Source organism: Mobula birostris, chromosome 13, assembly GCF_030028105.1.
Source record: "Mobula birostris isolate sMobBir1 chromosome 13, sMobBir1.hap1, whole genome shotgun sequence".
Taxonomy (NCBI): domain Eukaryota; kingdom Metazoa; phylum Chordata; class Chondrichthyes; order Myliobatiformes; family Myliobatidae; genus Mobula; species Mobula birostris.
Window position 1 is genome coordinate 18,218,801 of NC_092382.1, and position 19,694 is coordinate 18,238,494.

The 19,694-nt window shown below is 47.0% G+C and overlaps 2 protein-coding genes across 2 annotated transcripts in view; one reads left to right on the forward strand and one right to left on the reverse strand.

Annotated features, from left to right (window-relative positions):
* The window catches only part of LOC140207830 (uncharacterized), a 61,972-nt gene that overhangs the window by 22,219 nt on the left and 20,059 nt on the right, over nucleotides 1-19,694 (forward strand). The window lies entirely within an intron of this gene.
* Nucleotides 7,820-16,468, reverse strand: LOC140208474 (uncharacterized). The gene is made up of 2 exons (XM_072277153.1): nucleotides 16,432-16,468; nucleotides 7,820-11,592 (listed from the first exon to the last, which is right to left on the reverse strand). The coding sequence occupies exon 2, from the start codon at nucleotides 11,224-11,226 to the stop codon at nucleotides 10,021-10,023; it is 1,206 nt and encodes a 401-aa protein (XP_072133254.1). The 5' UTR covers nucleotides 11,227-11,592; nucleotides 16,432-16,468; the 3' UTR covers nucleotides 7,820-10,020.

The following is a 19,694-nucleotide window of genomic DNA, read 5'->3' on the forward strand; positions in this document are numbered from 1 at the left end:
AATGGCTAATACACCCAATTTCGTTTCTAAAAGTGTTTATCTAACGACTTTAATATTAAACACACAGCACATATTTTCCTCGCATGAATATAGTGATAAGTCAATTATTAGAGGAGCTTGAAGTAAGTGATGAATGAACTTCCAGTAGAAGTGGCAGAAGCAGGTTCGATATTATCATTTAAAGAAAAATTGGATAGCTATATGGACAGGAAAGGAATGGAGGGTTATGGGCTGAGTGCAGGTCAGCGGGACTAGGTGAGAGTAGCGTTCGGCACGGACTAGTAGGGCAGAGATGGCCTGTTTCCGTGCTGTAATTGTTATATGGTTATATAGGTAAGTCAATAGCATCATGACATTTTAAGTAACGTTTGGATTTTAAACACACAGCACATATTTTCCCCGTATGAATATATAAGATCATTGGAACACACCAATATCGCTGAATCAGTGGGAGCCCTGGGCTTGTTTCCCTCCAACAACACGGTCCTATCGAGGGATGATGGGAGACAGCGATACTCGAAGTGAGTTCCTGTCCAGTCTATTCCGCAATTTAGTTTTCGTTGCATTCATTGGAGAAAACTCCGCTTCGCAGAAAAATGTTGGAAATGGAAGCAACGTTTTCAGTGCTTTCGTGGCTATCTCAGGATATTTAGCCTTGACTTTGATCCAGAATGCCGACAGGGATGTTATGTCAAACATACTTCTCAGCCCGCCGTCATTTGCAAGCTCGAGGAGTTGATCTCCTTCCCGCGCTGACACAGATGACGCGCGGGTCATGACCTCACATGTGTAATGGCTGATCAGTGGCCGTGACGGGGAATGAGAAAAGGTGCAGCTGACTCATATCGCCAAATCATCTCATTTCCTCGCGGCCCGGGAGCACATGCTTTGCGACCCGGTGGTTGGAGACCCCTGGTCTAATGCAACTACCTGCACCGAGACCATCGCCCTCCATACCCCTATCATCCAGGCTCCCATCCAAACTTCTTTGAAATGGTGAAACCGAGTTCATATTCACCACCTGTGCTGACATCTCAATCCACACTCTCACAACCACTGCAGGAAAGAGCTTTTCCAAATATTCCCATTAAATTTTCACCTTCCCCACTTACCTATGACCTCTGGTTGTCATCCCACCCAACCTCAGTGAAAAAAGCTGCTTGCATTTACCCTATCTATACCCTCATAATTTTATATACTTCTAACAAATCCTCAAAGCAATGTGTAATTTCCTTGTTTATGTTTAGAGCCTTTTTTTGGTGTATAAGATGATGAGGGCATTGATCGTGTGGATAGCCAGAGGTTTATTCCCAGGGCTGAAATGGCTAACACGAGGGACATAGTTTTAAGGTGCTTTGAAATAGATACTGAGGGGATGTCAGGGGTAAGTTTTTTACACAGAGAGTGGTGGGTGCGTGGAATGCACTGCCGGCTATTTGTGTGAGAGTGTTTCAGTTCCTGTGGGGACAGGAGCCCATGCAGCTCTGTGGGAACATGGAATAATATCAATGGACAGAGTCAAACTGAGCCAGGTCACAGATTGGAGATGGCAGAAATGCCCCATTCTTAGAGAAACAGGAAGAGCATCAGAGAATTTAATGGTCATTCCAGATACCAGCACTGTGCCCAGTTAGAAGATGATTTCTCTCTCCAACTTGGGTTGAACCTCACTGTAACGGTGTGATGCCAGATCACACCTTGGCAACTCAAGTGATCTCATCTGAAATGTTGTCCGTCACTCATTGATCGATTTTGTAAATCTTTTTACAGATTAAAAATGACAAGGGATTTGTCTACGGGAATCTCGAACACAACACGCCAGTTTTGCTGTCTTTGTCCAGATATTTAAGAAGTGGAGCAAGGGATTCACTCGATTCTCCTTCCTGCTCAGACTGTGTGGAGAGATTCATTTGATCATCTGACCAACTGGCATGCCCATCATATTACACAAGGGAACCCATTCACCTGCTCAGACAGTGGGAGTGGATTCACTCCGTCATCTCAACTGAAGGTACATCAGCAAGTTCACACTGAGACAAGGCCATTCACCTGTTCTATGTGTGAGACAGGATTCAGTCGGTCTTCCCACCTGGACACACAGGTCAGTTCACTTCGAACAGAGGCTGGTCATCTGCTGAATTTGTGGGGAAGGATTCACTTGGTTATTCGACCGAATGTCTCACCAGCGAGTTCACACCAGGGAGAGGCCGTTCACCTGCTCAGACTGTGGGAAGGGATTCACTCAGTCATCTAACCTGAAGGTACATCAGAGAGTTCATACTGGGGAGAGGCCGTTCACCTGCTCGGACTGTGGGAAGGGATTCACACAGTTAGCTAACCTACAAGCACATCAGCGAGTTCACACTGGGGAGAGGCCGTTCACCTGCACAGACTGTGGGAAGGGATTTGCTCGATCATCTGATCTACAGATACATCAGCGAGTTCACACTGGGGAGAGGCCGTTCACCTGCTCAGACTGTGGGAAGGGATTCACTTCGTCATCTCAACTGAAGGAACATCAGAGAGTTCACACGGGGGAGAGGCCGTTCACCTGCTCAGACTGTGGGAACGGATTCACTTCGTCATCTCAACTGACGGTGCATCAGCGAGTTCACACTGGGGAGAGGCCGTTCACCTGCTCAGACTGTGGGAAGGGATTCACTCGATCACCTGATCTGCAGATACATCAGCGAGTTCACACTGGGGAGAGGCCATTCACCTGCTCAGTCTGTAGGAAGGGATTCACTCAGTCATCTCATCTGCAGATACATCAGCGAGTTCACACAGGGCAGAGGCCGTTCACCTGCTCAGACTGTGGGAAGGGATTCACACAGTCAGCTCACCTACAAGAACACCAGTCAGTTCACACTGGGGAGTGGCCATTTACCTGCTCAGTCTGTGGGAAGGGATTCACTTGCTCATCTAAACTGAAGGTACATCAGCGAGTTCACACTGGGGAGAGGCCATTCACTTGCTCAGTCTGTGGGAAGGGATTTAATTTATCATCTCATCTGAAGGTACATCAGCGAGTTCACACTGGAGAGAGGCCGTTCACATGCACAGACTGTGGGAAGGGATTCACTCAGTCATCCGACCTACTGAAACACCAGCGATTTCACACTGGGGAGAGGCCGTTCACCTGCTCAGTCTGTGGGAAGGGATTCACTCGATCACCTGATCTACAGAGACACCAGCAAGTTCACACTGGGGAGAGGCCGTTCACCTGCTCAGACTGTGGGAAGGGATTCACTCAGTCATCCCAACTGAAGGTGCATCGGAGAGTTCACACTGGGGAGAGGCCGTTCACCTGCTCAGACTGTGGGAAGGGATTCACTCAGGCATCTCACCTACTGAGACACCAGTCAGTTCACACTGCGTAGCGGCCATTCGCCTGCTCAGTCTGTGGGAAGGGATTCACTCGATCACCTGATCTACAGATACATCAGTGAGTTCACACTGGGGAGAGGCCATTCGCCTGCTCAGTCTGTGGGAAGGGATTCACACAGTTAGCTAACCTACAAGCACACCAGTCAGTTCACACTGGGGAGAGGCCATTCACCTGCTCGGTCTGAGAAGGAAGTCACTCAGTTGTCCAACCTACAGAGACACCCGCAAGTTCATATAACCATATAACAATTACAGCACGGAAATAAGCCAACTTGGCCCTTCCAGTCCATGCTGAACGCTTACTCTCATTTAGTCACATCTACCTGCCTCTACCCTCCATTCCTTTCCTGTCCAAATACTGATCGAATTTTTTTTAAATGACAAAATCGAACCTGCCTCTACCACTTCAACTGGAAGCTCGTTCCACACAGCTACCATTCTCTGAGTAAAGAAGTTCCCCCTCGTGTTACCCCTCAACTTTTGCCCCTTAACTCTCAACTAATGTCCAGTTGTTTGAATCTCCCCTACTCTCAATGGAAAAAGCCTATCCACGTCAAGTCTATCTTTCCCCCTCATAATTTTAAATACCTCTATCAAGTCCCCCCTCAACCTTCTACGCTCCAAAGAATAAAGATCTAACTTGTTCAACCTTTCTCTGTCACTCAGGTGCTGAAACCCAGGGAACATTCTAGTAAATCTCCTCTGTACTCTATTTTGTTGACATCTTTCCTGTAACTCGGTGACCAGAACTGTACACAATACTCCAAATTTGGCCTTAACAATGCCTTGTACAATTTTAACATTACATCCCAACTCCTATACTCAATGCTCTGATTTACAAAGGCCAGCATACCAAAAGCTTTCTTCACCACCCTATCCACATGAGATTCCACCTTCAGAAAACTATGCACCATTTTCCTAAACATGAGGAATTCTGCAGATGCTGGAAATTCAAGCAACACACATCAAAGTTGCTGGTGAACGCAGCAGGCCAGGCAGCATCTCTAGGAAGAAGTACAGTCGACGTTTCATGGGTATGGTGAATTTCTACCACTGTTTCCTCCCCTCAGCAGCCCGAATCATGCGCCCCCTGTTCACCCTGATGTCGGGTAAGGGCAAGGACATTACCTGGGATAAAGAGGCTGCGGCCGCTTTTGTTAAAACCAGCGAAGCCTTAGTAAACGCCGCGATGCTAGTGCACCCCAGAACGGACGTTCCTACTGCCCTCACGGTGGACGCATCCAACACAGCAGTCAGTGGAGTGCTGGAACAACTCATCGAGGGTCGCTGGCAACCCCTGGCATTCTTCAGCAAACACCTACGACCACCCAAACTCAAATACAGTGCTTTCAACTGGGAGCTATTGGCACTATACCTGGCAATCCGGCATTTCAGGTACTTCTTAGAAGATAGGCCCTTCACTGCGTTCACAGACCACAAACCGCTTACCTTTGCGTTCACTAAGGTGTCCGACCCCTGGTCTTCCCACCAGCAGCAACATCTGTCCTACATCTCCGAATACACGATGGACATCCGGCATGTCCGGGAAAGGACAATGTCATGGCGGACACACTATCCAGACCTACCATACAGGCCCTGTCCCAGGGGGTGGACTATGCAGCGCTGGCAGAGGCACAGCAGGCAGACGCTGAGATCCCCAGTTACAGGACTGCAGTCTCCGGTTTGCAGCTCCAAGACCTCCCCGTAGGCCCAGGTGAGAGGACCCTACTATGTGACGTAGCTACCGGCCAACCCCGCCCCATCGTCCCAGCAGCCTGGCGCCGGCAGGTTTTCGAATCCATTCACAACTTAGCGCACCCCTCCATCAGGACAACTGTCCGGCTGGTCGCCAACAGGTTCGTGTGGCATCGACTGCGTAAACAGGTCAGTGAATGGGCCAAAACGTGCATGCAGTGCCAAACGGCCAAGGTGCAGCGGCACACCAAGGCTCCGCCGCAGCAGTTCGAACCCACCTGCCGGAGGTTCGACCACATCCATGTGGATATCGTGGGGCCCCTGCCAGTGTCACGAGGAGCGCGGTACCTCCTAACTATGATAGACTGGTTCACGAGATGGCCACAGGCAGTCCCGCTCACCGACACCACCTCCGAATCCTGCGCCCGAGCACTGATCGCAACCTGGGTAGCACGCTTCGGGGTACCGGCCCACATTACCTCCGACAGGGGCACCCAGTTCACCTCCAGCCTGTGGTCGGCTATGGCCAACCTTTTAGGATCACAGCTACACCACACAACTGCCTACCACCACAGTCGAATGGACTAGTGGAGCATTTCCACCGTCACCTGAAGTCGGCTCTCATGGCCCGCCTGGAAGGGCCTAACTGGGTGGACGAACTTCCCTGGGTCCTACTGGAAATCCGCACGGCGCCCAAGGAGGATCTGCACACCTCGTCGGCCGAGTTGGTGTACGGCGCACCCCTGGTCGTCCCAGGAGAGTTCATACCAGCCCCAAGGGGGCAAGAGGAAGAACCCACAGCAGTCCTGGACAGACTACGTGAGAGGCTTGGTAAGCTGGCCCCCATCCCCACTTCACAGCACGGACAGAGCCCGACCCGCGCACCCAAAGACCTGCAGAACTGTAAGTTTCTTTTTGTACGACGGGGCGGACACCGGGCACCGCTACAGCGGCCCTACGAGGGGCCGTTTAAGGTGATCAGGAACAATGGCTCCACGTTCGTGCTGGACATTGGGGGGAGAGAGGAGGTTTTCACGGTGGACCGACTCAAACCGGCCCATGTGGACTTGGCGCAGCCGGTCCAGGCTCAGGCACCGCGGCGCAGGGGCAGACCTCCCAAACAGAGGCCGATCCAGACTGTGGACATTGGGGGAGGTATCGCCGGTTCTGGGGGGCGTGGTTATGTGGCGACCCACTTTCTAGCACACACAAACCGGCTCACGAAACAGCGCGCGCAGACAGAGGGCCGGCCCCAAAAAGGCCGCCAGGCCATCTTCACCAGCAGGGGGAAAATCCCGCGTGCGGAAAGGGGCTGGGAATATGCATTCCCCACAGCAATCCCGCCCAGAGAGGGCGGGAACGGGAAGGCTTTAAAGCAGGCCGCGAAGTTAAATAAATCTTTAACCGCAACCCCAACTCACCGACTCCGTGTGGTTATTTTAGCGCTATGTGTCGCACACCGCTACAGTAGTGCAAAATGGGGAAAACCTTTGACCAAATTTAGTTCAAGGCTTAAAAAAACCTGCCAAACAGAGCTTAATAGTTAACAAACACAACAAAGGCAATAAACACTTTCATCAATACAGACATTGACATTTTTTTAAGAAAATATCTTGGTCCCATTTCAATCAGTAAAACTTACAAAGATAAATAAGAGCTGAAATGACAACTTTAGAAAAGTCTATTTACACTCAGACCCACTTAGGCTACGTCCAAACTACACCGGATAATTTTGAGAACAAAGCTTTTTCTCTTCGTTTTGACCCTCCATCCACACTGAAATGGCATTTCCCTCCCCTGAAAATGGAGATTTTCGAAAACACTCTCCAGAGTGTGTAAATTTGAAAACGATTGCTTTGCGTTGAAGTGTGGACGGGGTAAACGGAGATGTTTAAAAACGCTGTCATGACAACACCACAACAACAAAGTTTTTTTTGCTGCTGCTTGGTACTGTGCAAGCACTGCCGGATGGTTGTTATAACGCGCAGTCAGTGTGAACAGCGTGAGAGGTAAATTGTGAAGTGAGCTTTATTGACCAGATCCCATAAATTGATTTCAGTCTATCTTTAAAAATATTAATCTCAGAAATACTGTGCAGGTCTGGCGGCAGAAGATTCCACTCTTGTTGATCTTGGGTAGAGGACGGCTTTATGCATGTGTAGTTTACTTTATTCTCTATGTTAATAGCTTTTTCGGAGTTAAACATCTCCCTCCAACGTTCTCCACTGCTTTGCTGACCTTGTAGTTGTTTGTAACTCGCGGAAACAGCTCGACTTCATTGTCTGTCTAAATGAAGAAGTCCGTCTGCTTTTTCCAGTGGAGGTTTTCTTTGTATTCCTCGAAGACATTTTTGAAAACTTTCTTTCGCTGTTGTTGTAGGTACTCTTGTTTTTGACCAATGGAAATAGCACAACGCCACCGCGGAAACGTAAATATTATACCGTTTCCTCTTCGCTTGTTTTCTGTAGATGTGTCTGCGCATGCCCAGTAGGAGGAGATTCTCCCAAATATCCATTTTAGTGTGGACAGGGATATCTTGAAAACGCCTGGTGTGGATGCCTGTCGTTTTTACTCAAAACCGTCGTTTTCAAAATTATCCGGTCCAGTGTGGACATAGCCTCAGATTAATACTACCTTGGACAGAAGGAGAAAGAGGAATAACAGACATGAAAAAAATAAAATCACACAACACTCAGATAAGACTTCTAAGTATATATTTTCATCAAAAATGAACAGGATTCAGTGCTTCATGTGTGTATATGAAATTCTGATAAGAAACACAGACCAGGAAACCTAAATGAGAGGCTACCTCAGAAAAATGAATCATCACTATGGAAGAAAACATTAACGAGTGGAACGAGTATGACCCTCCATGGGAGACATCCCAACGATCTGAGCAGACTGGATGTTGACAAGGAAGCATCGAGCACCTGACTGAGAGTTGGAGACCTCTTCCCCGAAACAGGGAGGTTCCTTGCAGAAATACGGGACAAGGTGGTCAACAAAAAGAAAAAAAAAAATCAAAAATACAAACCATACAAAGTAACAAGGCAATAAATGCAGAAAATGCCAAGAGAAACCAGACACAATCCAACACATTCCAGGATCCTGCTGCAGTTTAACTCAATCTGATTACTGACAGAGGTACGATCAAGTGGCAAATATCATTCACCAAAATCTTGCTTTAAAATACAAACTCATTAATAATCACCATAACTTCATTAAGGCACCTTTAATTCAAGCCTGATCCAGCTAAGGACAGAATCTCACAATTTATATGATAATCAATACATTATTACAGATAGGATAATCTAAAATAACCATCCAGATATAATATTACAGGATAAATAAGCAGGAACAACTCCCTCAATGGATATAACCATTCTCAACACACACGTACCTCGACCAGTGGAGCACCTCACCACAGGCATTGTTTGTGTCAGTCAGACAACTGAATTATTTTCCCTGTCAATCAGCTTCCAAACGTTGCTACTCTGTCATTCGTTGCCACGCCCGGCAGCTGATTCCCTTCTAATCATCATACGTTGTTTCCCTGACCACCGTCCAGTGCCCCAAACTCTGCCCTGTGCAGACCCGCCTCTGGTTTCTGACCCTGCTCCACTGAACATCCAACTAATGGTTTCCCATTCTGCTTTCAGTCTTTAGAGGAGAGTGTTTTCAACAACCCTTCAGAAGCAGGGAAAATGACCCATAATGTGGAAATGAGCCCCGAATAAGGAGATTAACTCCCAATGTCATTCTTTCTCAGCCCAGAGATTTGAGGGGCAAAGAACATCTCAGACAGAACTGCAGTCAGCTCGACTTATTCAGTCTGCAGAAAATTCAAGGGAAACCTCTTCACCCACACAGTGGTGACTGTTTGGAACCCATTCCACAGATGTGAACAACAGAGGAGGATTTAAAAGGACTGTTGTGGAACTGTATCACTGGCTGGGTCCAGCAGGCCTGAGTACACTAGTTGTATTATAAATACTCTAAGTACCAGAAACAGAGTTTAAAATAGAACTAATTAATTTGCCACAGATGCAGAATGTTAAACTCCAGTCCCATTAAAGGTGAATATGCAGCAGAAGAAACTCCTCCCATGCCCAGTGACCAGGGTGCAGAACTGGGTGTGGTGATAATTGCAGTGTTCAGCACCAACAGTCACTCTCAAAATAGCATTCAGCAACGGTGATGGACAAATATCCAGCATGCAGGTTATTGAAACATTCTCCCCAGTGTGAATCCGGCAGTGTGTCACAAGTATAACATGCTGTAAGGTTTCACTGTTAATGTAATGGCCTCTCTGTAATGTTTCACTGCTGAGGTAATGGTTTCTCTGTAGCAGCAGTGTTTAGGTTACAACTAGAGATAACAGGGTTTTGGAGTGTGGGACGATCTAGTGTCAGAAATGTTCTTCCTTGTGAGTCTGGAAGAGATATTTTCATGTTCTTTTGCCGGGGAGAGATGAGAAGACGCAAATGGAGTGGGCCCTTTTTCTTTTTTTTTGTTTTCTTTACTAACCCTATAGTCAAAGTAAAAATTATAAAGCTCAATCATTTAATCACATATTCTGTACTGCTTGTTATTTCGGGGTACGGATTTGTAACAGGGGACACATCGTGCAGCATCCACCCAAATGAGATTTCTTAAGTTTGGCCGGGCCGGGAGCTATCATCCCCTACATTGAACTGCCAGCCGAAGCAAGAGTTGCAAGGTTACATGACTGAGTGAATCGCTTCCCACATTCACAGAGGGTGAACGGGTTTCCCCAGTGTGAACTCAATGATGCAAACCCGGTTGATGTGGCTGAGAGATTCTCTTCCCAAAGTCCAAGCAGGAGGTTGGCCTCTACCCAGTGTGAACTTGCTGGTGTCTCTGCAGTTGAGATGACCAAGTGAATCCCTTCCCACACCCTAAGCAAGTGAACGGCCTCTACCTAGTGTGAACTTGCTGGTGTCTCTGTAGGTGGGATGACTGAGTGAATCCTTTCCCACATGCTGAGCAGGTGAACGGTCTTTCCCCAGTGTGAACTCGCTGATGTCTCTGTAGCTCTGATGACTGAGTGAATCCTTTCCCACAGTCTGAGCAGGTGAACGGCCGCTCCCCTGTGTGAAATGACTGATGTGTTTGTAGGTGGGATGAGCGAGTGAATCCTTTCCCACACTCTGAGCAGGTGAACGGCCTCTCCCCAGTGTGAACTCGCTGATGTACCTTCAGTTCAGATGACTGAGTGAATCCCTTCCCACAGTCTGAGCAGGTGAATGGCCACTGTCCAGTGTGAACGAACTGGTGTCTCAGTAACTGATTTGACAAAGTGAATCCCTTCCCACAGACTGAGCAGGTAAATGGCCTCTTCCTGGTGTGAACTTCCCGGTGGGTCATTAGGGTGGATAACTGAGTGAATCCCTTCCCGCAGTCTGAGCAGGTGAACGGCCTCTCTCCAGTGTGAACTGACCAGTGTGCTTGTAGGTGGCCTAACTGAGTGAATCCTTTCCCACACTCTGAACAGGTGAACGGCCTCTCTCCAGTGTGAACTCGCTGATGTACCTTCACTGTAGATGATGAAGTGAATCCCTTCCCACACACTGAGCAGGTGAACGGCCTGTCCCCAGTGTGAACTCGCTGATGTACTTTCAGATGCGATGACTGAGTGAATCCCTTCCCACAGTCTGAGCAGGTGAACGGCCTCTCTCCAGTATGAACTCTCTGATGTACGTTCAGTTCAGATGACCGAGTGAATCCCTTCCCACAGTCTGAGCAGGTGAACGGCCATTCCGCAGTGTGAACTCGCTGATGTACGATCAGATGAGATGACTGAGTGAATCCCTTCCCACAGTCTGAGCAGGTGAATGGCCTCTCCCCAGTGTGAACTCGCTGATGTACCATCAGATGAGATGACTGAGTGAATCCCTTCCCACAGTCTGAGCAGGTGAATGGCCTCTCCCCAGTGTGAACTCTCTGATGTACCATCAGATGAGATGGCTGAGTGAATCCCTTCCCACAGTCCAAGCAGGTGAACGGCCATTCCCCGGTGTGAACTGGCTGGTGAGCCATTAGGTCAGATGACCGAGTGAATCCCTTCCCACAGTCTGAGCAGGTGAACGGCCGCTCCCCAGTGTGAACTTGCTGGTGAGCCATTAGTTCAGATGACCGAGTGATTCCTTCCCCACAAATTCAGCAGAAGGCCAGCCTCTGCGCAGTGTGAACTGACTGGTGTGTCCACAGGTGAAAGGCCTTGCCCGATGTGAACTTGCTGATGTACCTTCAGTTGAGATGACTGAGTGTTTCTATTCCCACTGTCTGAGCAGATGAATGGGATCCCCCTGTGTAAAATGATGTGCGTGCCAGTCCGTCAGATGATCGAGTGAATCCCTCCCCACAGTCTGAGCAGGAAGGATGATCGAGTGAATCCCTTGCTCCTCTTCTTAAATATCTGGACAGAGACAGCAAAACTGGCGTGTTGTGTTTGAGATTCCCATAGGCAAACTCCTTGTCATTCTTAACCTGTAAAAATATTTACGAAATCTATCAACGGGTGTAGGACAATATTTCAGATGAGATCCCTTGAGTTGTCAACGTGTGATCTGGCATCACACTGTTACAGTGAGGTTCAACCCAAGTTGGAGAGAGAAATCATCTTCTAACTGGGCACAGAGCTGGTATCTGGAGTGACCATCAAATTCTCCGATGCTCTTCCTGTCTCTATAAGAATGGAGCATTTCTGCCATCTCCAATCTGTGACCTGGCTCAGTTTGACTCTCTCCATTGGTATTATTCCCTGTTCTCACTGAGCTGCATGGGTTCCTGGCCCCACAGTAACTGAAACACTCTCACACAAATAGCTGGCAGTGCATTCCATGCACCCGCCACTCTCTGTGTAAAAAACTTACCCCTGACATCCCCTCGGTATCTATTAACAAACACCTTAAAACTATACCCCCTCGTGTTAGCCATTTCAGCCCTGGGAATAAACCTCTGACTATCCACACAATCAATGCCCTCATCATCTTATACACCAAAAAAGGCTCCAAACATAAACAAGAAATTATACATTGCTTTGAGGATTTGTTAGAAATATACAAAATTATGAGGGTATAGATAGGGTAAATGCGAGCAGCTTTTTCCACTGAGGTTGCGTGGGATGGCCAGAGGTCATGGTTAAGTGGAGAAGGTGAAAATTTAACAGGAACATTTGGAAAAGCTCTTTACTGAAATGGTCATGAGAGTGTGGAATGAGATGCCAGCACAAGTGGTGAATATGAGCTCAGTTTCACCATTTAAAAGGAGTTTGGATGGGAGCCTGGATGGTAGGGGTACGGAGGGCGATGGTCCCGGTGCAGGTAGACAGCTTAAATGTTTTTTCAGCATTGACTAGATGGGCCAAATAGCCTGTTTCTGCACTGAACTTCCCCATGTTTCTATGACAGAGCAGCTGGACAAACTTGTTTGGAAGGGAAAAGGTGGGAGTGACAACGGAGCAGCAATGGCTGGAGTTTCTGGGAGCAATTCAGGAGCTGAGTGATCGATACATCCCAAAGAAGTGAAAGCATTGAAAACGCAGGAGGACACAACCATGGCTGATATGAGAAGCCAAAGCCAACATAAAAGCCAAAGAGAGGGCAAACAAAAGAGCAAAAACTATTGGGAAGCTTTTAGAAATGAACAGAAGACGACTAAAAGTCAGGTGAGCTCAGGGGTGGAATTATAATATTGTAGTCATTAATGAGTCTTGGTAGCACCCAACAGTCTGAGGCATTTTGGGGAACAAAATGTCCAGGGCCTCAATATCTCTTGAAAACCAAGGTTCCCTGCACCTGTAACTTTTCAACTTTTATTTTGTCAGGCATATACAAACTAGACACCCTCAAAATTTCACTTCTGAAGGCCTCCCACTTGCCAAGTACTCCTTTGCCAGAGAACAGCCTGTCCCAAACCACACTTGTCAGATCCTTTCTGATACCATCAAAATTGACCTTTCTCCAATTTGGAATCTCAACCTGTGGTCCAGACCTCCCTTTTGCCATATTTACTTTGAATCTCATGGCATTATGATCACTAATTTCTGTCACCAGCCCTGGATCATTTCCTAACAGTTTATTGCACACTTCTACATCAGGAATTCTACATACTGATTAAGGACATATTTGACAAACTCTACCCCATCTAGTCCTTTTACAGTATGGGAGTCCCAATCAATATATGGAAAATTAAAATCACTCACTGAATCAACCTTTGTTTCTTGGCATGGTCTGCGATCTCTCTACAAATTTGTTCCTCTAAATCCCTCAGACTGTTGGGTGCAACCAAGTCCCAATAATGGCTACAATATCATAATTCCCTGTCCTGAGCTCATCTGGCTTTCCTACGATGCTTCTTGCATTGTGATATACACAGCTCAGCACATTCATCTCACCATTCGCAACCATTTGATTGCTGACTCTATCTGAGGTCTGAACAACATCTGACTGGTGTCAAGAAAACAAACTCTCCCTCATTGTCACACAAACAAAGGGGCTGATTGTGGACGACAGGAGGAATGGAGACAGGCTAACCCCTATTGACATCAGTGGATCTGGGGTTGAGAGGGTGAACAGCTTTAGGTTCCTCAGCATAAACATCACCGAGGATCTCACATGGTCTGTACATACAGGCTGTGTTGTGAAAAGAGCACAACAGCACCTCTTTCACCTCAGACGGTTGAAGAAGTTTGGGATGGGGCCGCAAATCCTAAGAACTTTCTACAGGGAGCATCCTGACCGGCTGCATCACTGCCTGGTATGGGAACTGTACTTCCCTTAATCACAGGAACCTGCAGAGAGTTGTGTGGACAGCCCAGCACATCTGTAGATGTGAACTTCCCAGTATTCAGGACACTTACAGAGACAGGTATGTAAAAAGGGCCCAAAGGATATTGGGGAGCCAATTCATCACAACCACAAACTGTTCCTGCTGCTACCATCCAGGAAACGTACCACAGCAAAAGGACCAACAGGCTCCGGGACATCATCTTCCACCAGGCCATCAGTCTGATTAATTCACTGTCCTATGTACAAACTATTTATTATAAATTACACATTGCACATTTAGACAGAGATGTAACATAAAGATTTCTACTCCTCATGTATCGGAAGGATGTATGTAATAAAGGCAATTCAATTCAATTCACCCTCCCCACTATCTGTTCTGTCATTCTGGCTCCCATTCCCCCTACAACTTATTTTAACCACATCACCCTCTCCCCACACTAGCACTAGCGAGCCTTACCACTGGGATATTAGTCCCCTCTTGTTGTGTTCCCCTAACTAACGAATCCCCTATCACCCCTTTGATTTTTCTCTGCCAGGTAATCTCAACAGTTTCTAAAGTGGTTCCACCCATTGTTGTGTGGGATGGACACAAGCGTACTCTGCGATGGCTATTTAACCTCATTCCCCTTCCTGACTCTCACCCAGTTTCCCGTGTCCTGCACCTTGGGTGTAACTCACCTCTCTTCATGTCATATCTATCTCCTGGATGATCCGGAATTCATCCATTTCAAGTTCCAACTCCGTAAAGCGCAGGGTTACAAGCTGCAGCTGGATGCACATCTTGTAGGTGAGGGCATCGGGGACACTGGAAGTCTCCCCACCTTCCCACCAATCTCCCCTCAAATTTGTAATGACCAGTGTACACATAAAGCTTGTATTGTGCTTTTTTTTTTTTTTACCCAGTGACAACATCTGCACAGTGAATTTTCTATAGAGAGGTATTTATTTCAACAACTGGCAAATCACTGTCAGTACGAACTTTGATCTCCTCTGGCTTTGATTGAGTTCTGCACTCTCACACAACCAATGTTGCAGGCCTGTAACGGGTAATGAAGGTTTTCTCACCACAGGTTTTGCACATTGTCCATATGTGGTTTGCTTGCTAAATTACGCTTTAAAAACTCAGATTTCCAAATATCACTCCACTTCTTCCCACTTGTAAATTCTCCAGCAACTTTTGCATCACCACAATACACACAGGTAACACCAGTTTCTGTATTGTACACAAATATTTCCCCAGGTGACTGACGGTGGTGAACTCAGTGATGGCAATGCCAATGAATATGAAGGGAAGGGCAGTAGTCTGTCTCATTGGAGTCTGGCACATTTGTGATGTGAAAGCTACTTGTTGCCCAGGACAAAGGTGTTTGATTTCATTATGTACCCAGAGAGAATGGGTCAAAACATGTTCCTGTTATTTGGAACCTGATCTTTTGATCGCTTTTTTTGGTATTTCTCAAGACTCTGACAAGCATTTGATCCCGGCTAAATGACAAACATTGCCTTTTGTCTCTCTTTTAGCTGGACGTGCAGTACTCCTTAAGTGGAGAGATGTAGTTCCCCCTACGCATGTTCGATGGCTCAGGGATAGAATGTCTTGTTTAGATCTTGAAAAGATTTACTATTCACTTTTAAATTAGGATATAAAGTTCCATGAGGTGTTGGGACCTTTTTTTAAAATATTTTCATAACTCTCACCTAGATTGACAAGTGTATTTTTTTTTCTTCCCTTGATAGTCAGAGCCTGTATTTCCAGCGTTCTTTGATTAGGTAGCAGGCTGCTTTTTTTTTAATCATTCATTTCTCTTTTTACTACAATATATAGTTCTGGGGTGATAGAAGTTTATTTCAAATGTCCTTTTAAATATTTATACTTATAATGGTTGGCTTGGAGTTGGATCGTGGTTGGGTTGGGAGCTTTCCTTTCTAACTTTTCATTTTTAATATGGGTGACTTGCTCATTTGTTAAGATATGTATTATTGCTATTTTTGTCTGTATTACAATGATCCTTCTATTTACACTATTGATTTTTTTTCTTCTACGCTGTAGCTTGTAGAAAATAATAAAATAAAAAAATAAAAAAAACATGTTCTCACGGGTAGAAAAGTCCAGAACAGGAGGAGGTAGAACAAGCAACAGACACAAAATGCTGGGGGAACTCAGCAGGCCAGGCAGCATCTATGGAAAAGAGTACTAATGCTGAGTTCCTCCAGCAATTTGTGTGTGTTGCTCGGATTTCCAGCATCTGCAGATTTTCTCTTGTTTGTGACTGGAGGCAGAACAAAGGTGATTTTCACAACAGCTGATGTAAAAGATTTTGTTCCCTTTCTCCGAGTTCCCGATCCTTGCATTTAGACAGCTGGAGCTCAGCTCTGTCTGAGAGACCCATCGGTTCCCATTCCCTCATCAGCCGGAAGCTCCCCGGGGCCCGTGTACGGATGGTGGGGCTGAGAGAGAGGGAAGAGAGCAGGACTGTCCTGGGATTGCGGGTCACGGAGTCCGGAGTCACAACATCGCCCCGAGATACCCGCTTACCTGCAGCCGATCCCGCAGCCGTGATCCCGAGGCCTAATGTATACTGCGCGCATGCGTGATATTCACCGACGTCATCAACCTTGACGCCTGCGCATTTGATCAATGCTTCAGCGCCGGCGAAAGTTTTATCGCAGGGCTTTATGGGTAATCACGGTGCCATTAACAGTTTCTGCAAACACCGGTTCCATGTCCATACCTCACTTTTTTTTTGTGTATATAGAATACTCAGCAACTGTTTTAACGCAGAAAGCGGCTCCCATAAACAATATACTCAATATCAACGTGTATCTAATGCCAAAGTACAATCCTTTACAAATGCAGATATAAAATAGAAGAGATTCTGCTGTTGCTGGTAATACAGAGACGCACACACACAAAATGCTGGAGGAACTCTGCAGTTCAGGCAGCAACTAAGGAGAGGAGTACATATTCTAGGCGTGCTGAAGGGACTCGGCCGGAACGTTGTCTATTTATTCCCTTTCACATTTGCTGCCTGATCTGCTGAATTCTTCCAGTATTTTTCAGAAAATAACTAGATTTTTTTTCAATCAACCAGTCCGCAAATGTTTCTGATCTTTCATTTGTAGCCACATCATGATGGTCTGATTCCTCCTCTTCCTTGTAAACTCCAGACCCCATCTCTTTCTGGAGCCCCAAAGCCTTGATTCGTGCTGGCGACTCTGGCTTCTGACCCTGCTCTATCGAAGACTCACTCGCTGGTCTGCTGTCAGACTGTGGAGGTGCATTGCAACAACCCAGCTGTCTGAAGGACAGTCCTTTGAAATGAGTGAAAATGTCCCAAAACGTTCGAAAGAGCAGGGAAGAAGGAGTTTAACCTCCTTAGTCCAGAGCCCTGGGGAATGTCAAAACCACAAGGAACTCATCGTCTTATTCAGTCTGGAGAAAACAATGCAGAGAATTCATACAGGTGTATAAAATGTTGAGAGGCATTGGTCGTGGAATAGCCAGAGGCTTGTTCCCAGGACTGAAATGGCTAACACTCGGGGCATAGTGTTAAGGTGTTTGGAAGTAGTTGCAAGACAGAAGTCAGAGGGAATGCTTTTCCATAAAGTGTGGTGGGTGTACGAAATGCACTGCAGGTGACGGTGGTGGAGGCGGATGCAATTGAGTCTTTTATGAGCTTAGAAAAATAGAGGGCTATCTGTGAGGGTAATTCTAGGCGGTTTCCAGAGTAGGTTACATGGTCGGCACAACATTGTGGGCCGAACAGCCTGTAATGTGCTGCAGATTTCTATGATTCTATGAAATTCAAGGGAAATCTCTTTTCCCAGGGAGTGGTGATTAGTTGCAACTTGTCAGCACAGGGAGGGTGAGAGAGGAACGGCAGGGATAGATTTTAAAATACTGATGTGGAACAGAAACATGGGCAGGGTCCAGATGGGCCGAGCGGCCTCTCTAGTATAAACTGTGAGTTTGGTAGAGAGAGTAAGTACTTCTGACAGGGGATTTGATACAGAACTGATTTATCTTTCACAGATCCATGATGTTAATACCAATCTAGTTTAAGGTTAGCATCAGCAGAACAGACTCCTCCAATGCTCTGTGACCAGGGTTCAGTCCTGGGTGCGATGAGCAGCCGCAAGAACTGCAGAATAACTGGCAGTAACAATCCCTCATGAACCTACAGCTGCGTTCAGTCACCGTGATTGTTAAACATTTAACACAGAGCGGATTTGAACTTCCTCCCTGATGTGAAGTTGCTGGTGTTGCAGCAGCTGGGATGATTGAGTAAAACTCTTTGCTCACTCCGGACAGAAATGTGGCCTCTATTTATTGTGAACTCACCGGAGCATTACAAGGTGGGTTAACTGAATGAGTCTCTTCGCACACACGAAGCAGGTGAACGGCCGCTTCCCAGGGCGAAGCTGTTGGTGTATCTGGGATGTCCGACTGAATCCCTTCCAAAATGAGAGCCAGTGGATGACATCACACTGCTATCAACGTCATGGCAATGTATCCAATCAGATCACGGACACGGACACGTGACCGGGCTCTCCTTGCAGCGAGTGGGGCGCCGTCTTCTCCAGCATCTCCGTCCCCACATTCAAGGATCGGCGACATTCAAGCGCTGGTGAACTGACAGAAACAGCGGGACGAACGTGCTGTTGTGTTTGAGTTTCCCATACACAAATCCTTTGACTTTTCTACACTGTTAAAAGTTTACAAAGCACGTCAGTGGGTGGACAGCATTTCAACTCAGATAATTTTAGTCTCCATGGTGTCTTCTGATTAAAAACACTGTCACAGCTCAAAACAATTTGGAGGAACAAGACTTCATCTTCTAACTGGACACAGTTCTGGCATCAGGCACAATATCAAACTCTCTGCTTCTTTCTCTGTATCAAAATGGATCATTCCTCCCCTTCATCAGTCTGCGACTTGGCTCAGTTTGTCTGTTCCTTCGCATTCTCGGCATCCGCCACACACCTACTAATATCACATTTTATTTACACGGCTGCGACTGGAGACATATTGATTACTATGTCCCTCCTGGCATTTGACGGAGGTAAACTCAGAGACAGCAATTGTATTGACCCTCAGGAGTAGGTTATTAGGCTTTCTCTTTGGAGATCGATGAACTGCCGCTACTGTGTGGCTGGATGAGGGAGTCGTTTTCAGACTGGGAGGAGGTAGCGTTTGGAGTACCCCAGAGATCTCCAATTTAGAATATCAAGCCGCAGAGCAAGCCTATGGTTTGTATATAACCAATAGCAGAGGCGGACCAGCCGAGAGGCCGTCTCCCGCTTCGGCGCCGATCTTTCCTCAGAGCCAAACAAATCCCGAAGTAAATGTCCGCTTTCTGATTTATTTCCATTTCCCTCCGAGGGAAGTTGGGGCGTTTGTAAAGCGTCTCCTGCGGCCGGAGTCTGATGTGTCGCTGAGAGGTAGGAGGAGACCGCTCGGCCCGTCGGTTTGATGCCGGTTCCCCGGGGAGGGAGAGGGGGATTTTATTGAAAGAATGAAGATGGTCAGAGAGGGGGCGGACAGGATGTTTGTCCCGGTGGGGACAGGAGGGGTTCATCTGTGGAAATGTCTGAGCCCATGTTGGTGGCCAGCAGAGGGATTCACCACATTGGGGGGCAAACACCGGCAGACTGTTGCCCTGCAAGCGGGGCCAATGGTCCGGGCAAAGTGACAATTATTTGTGTTTTGTTGAGACTATACCTGGAATATGGTGTAAAATCCCACTCCCCTCGCTAACACGGGTCATACAGACGAAAGAACAAACTGCCGGAGGAACT

Excerpts from the sequence above, each read along its gene's own strand:
- LOC140208474 (XM_072277153.1), bottom strand. The coding sequence starts at position 11,226 with ATGGCTCACCAGCAAGTTCACACTGGGGAGCGGCCGTTCACCTGCTCA.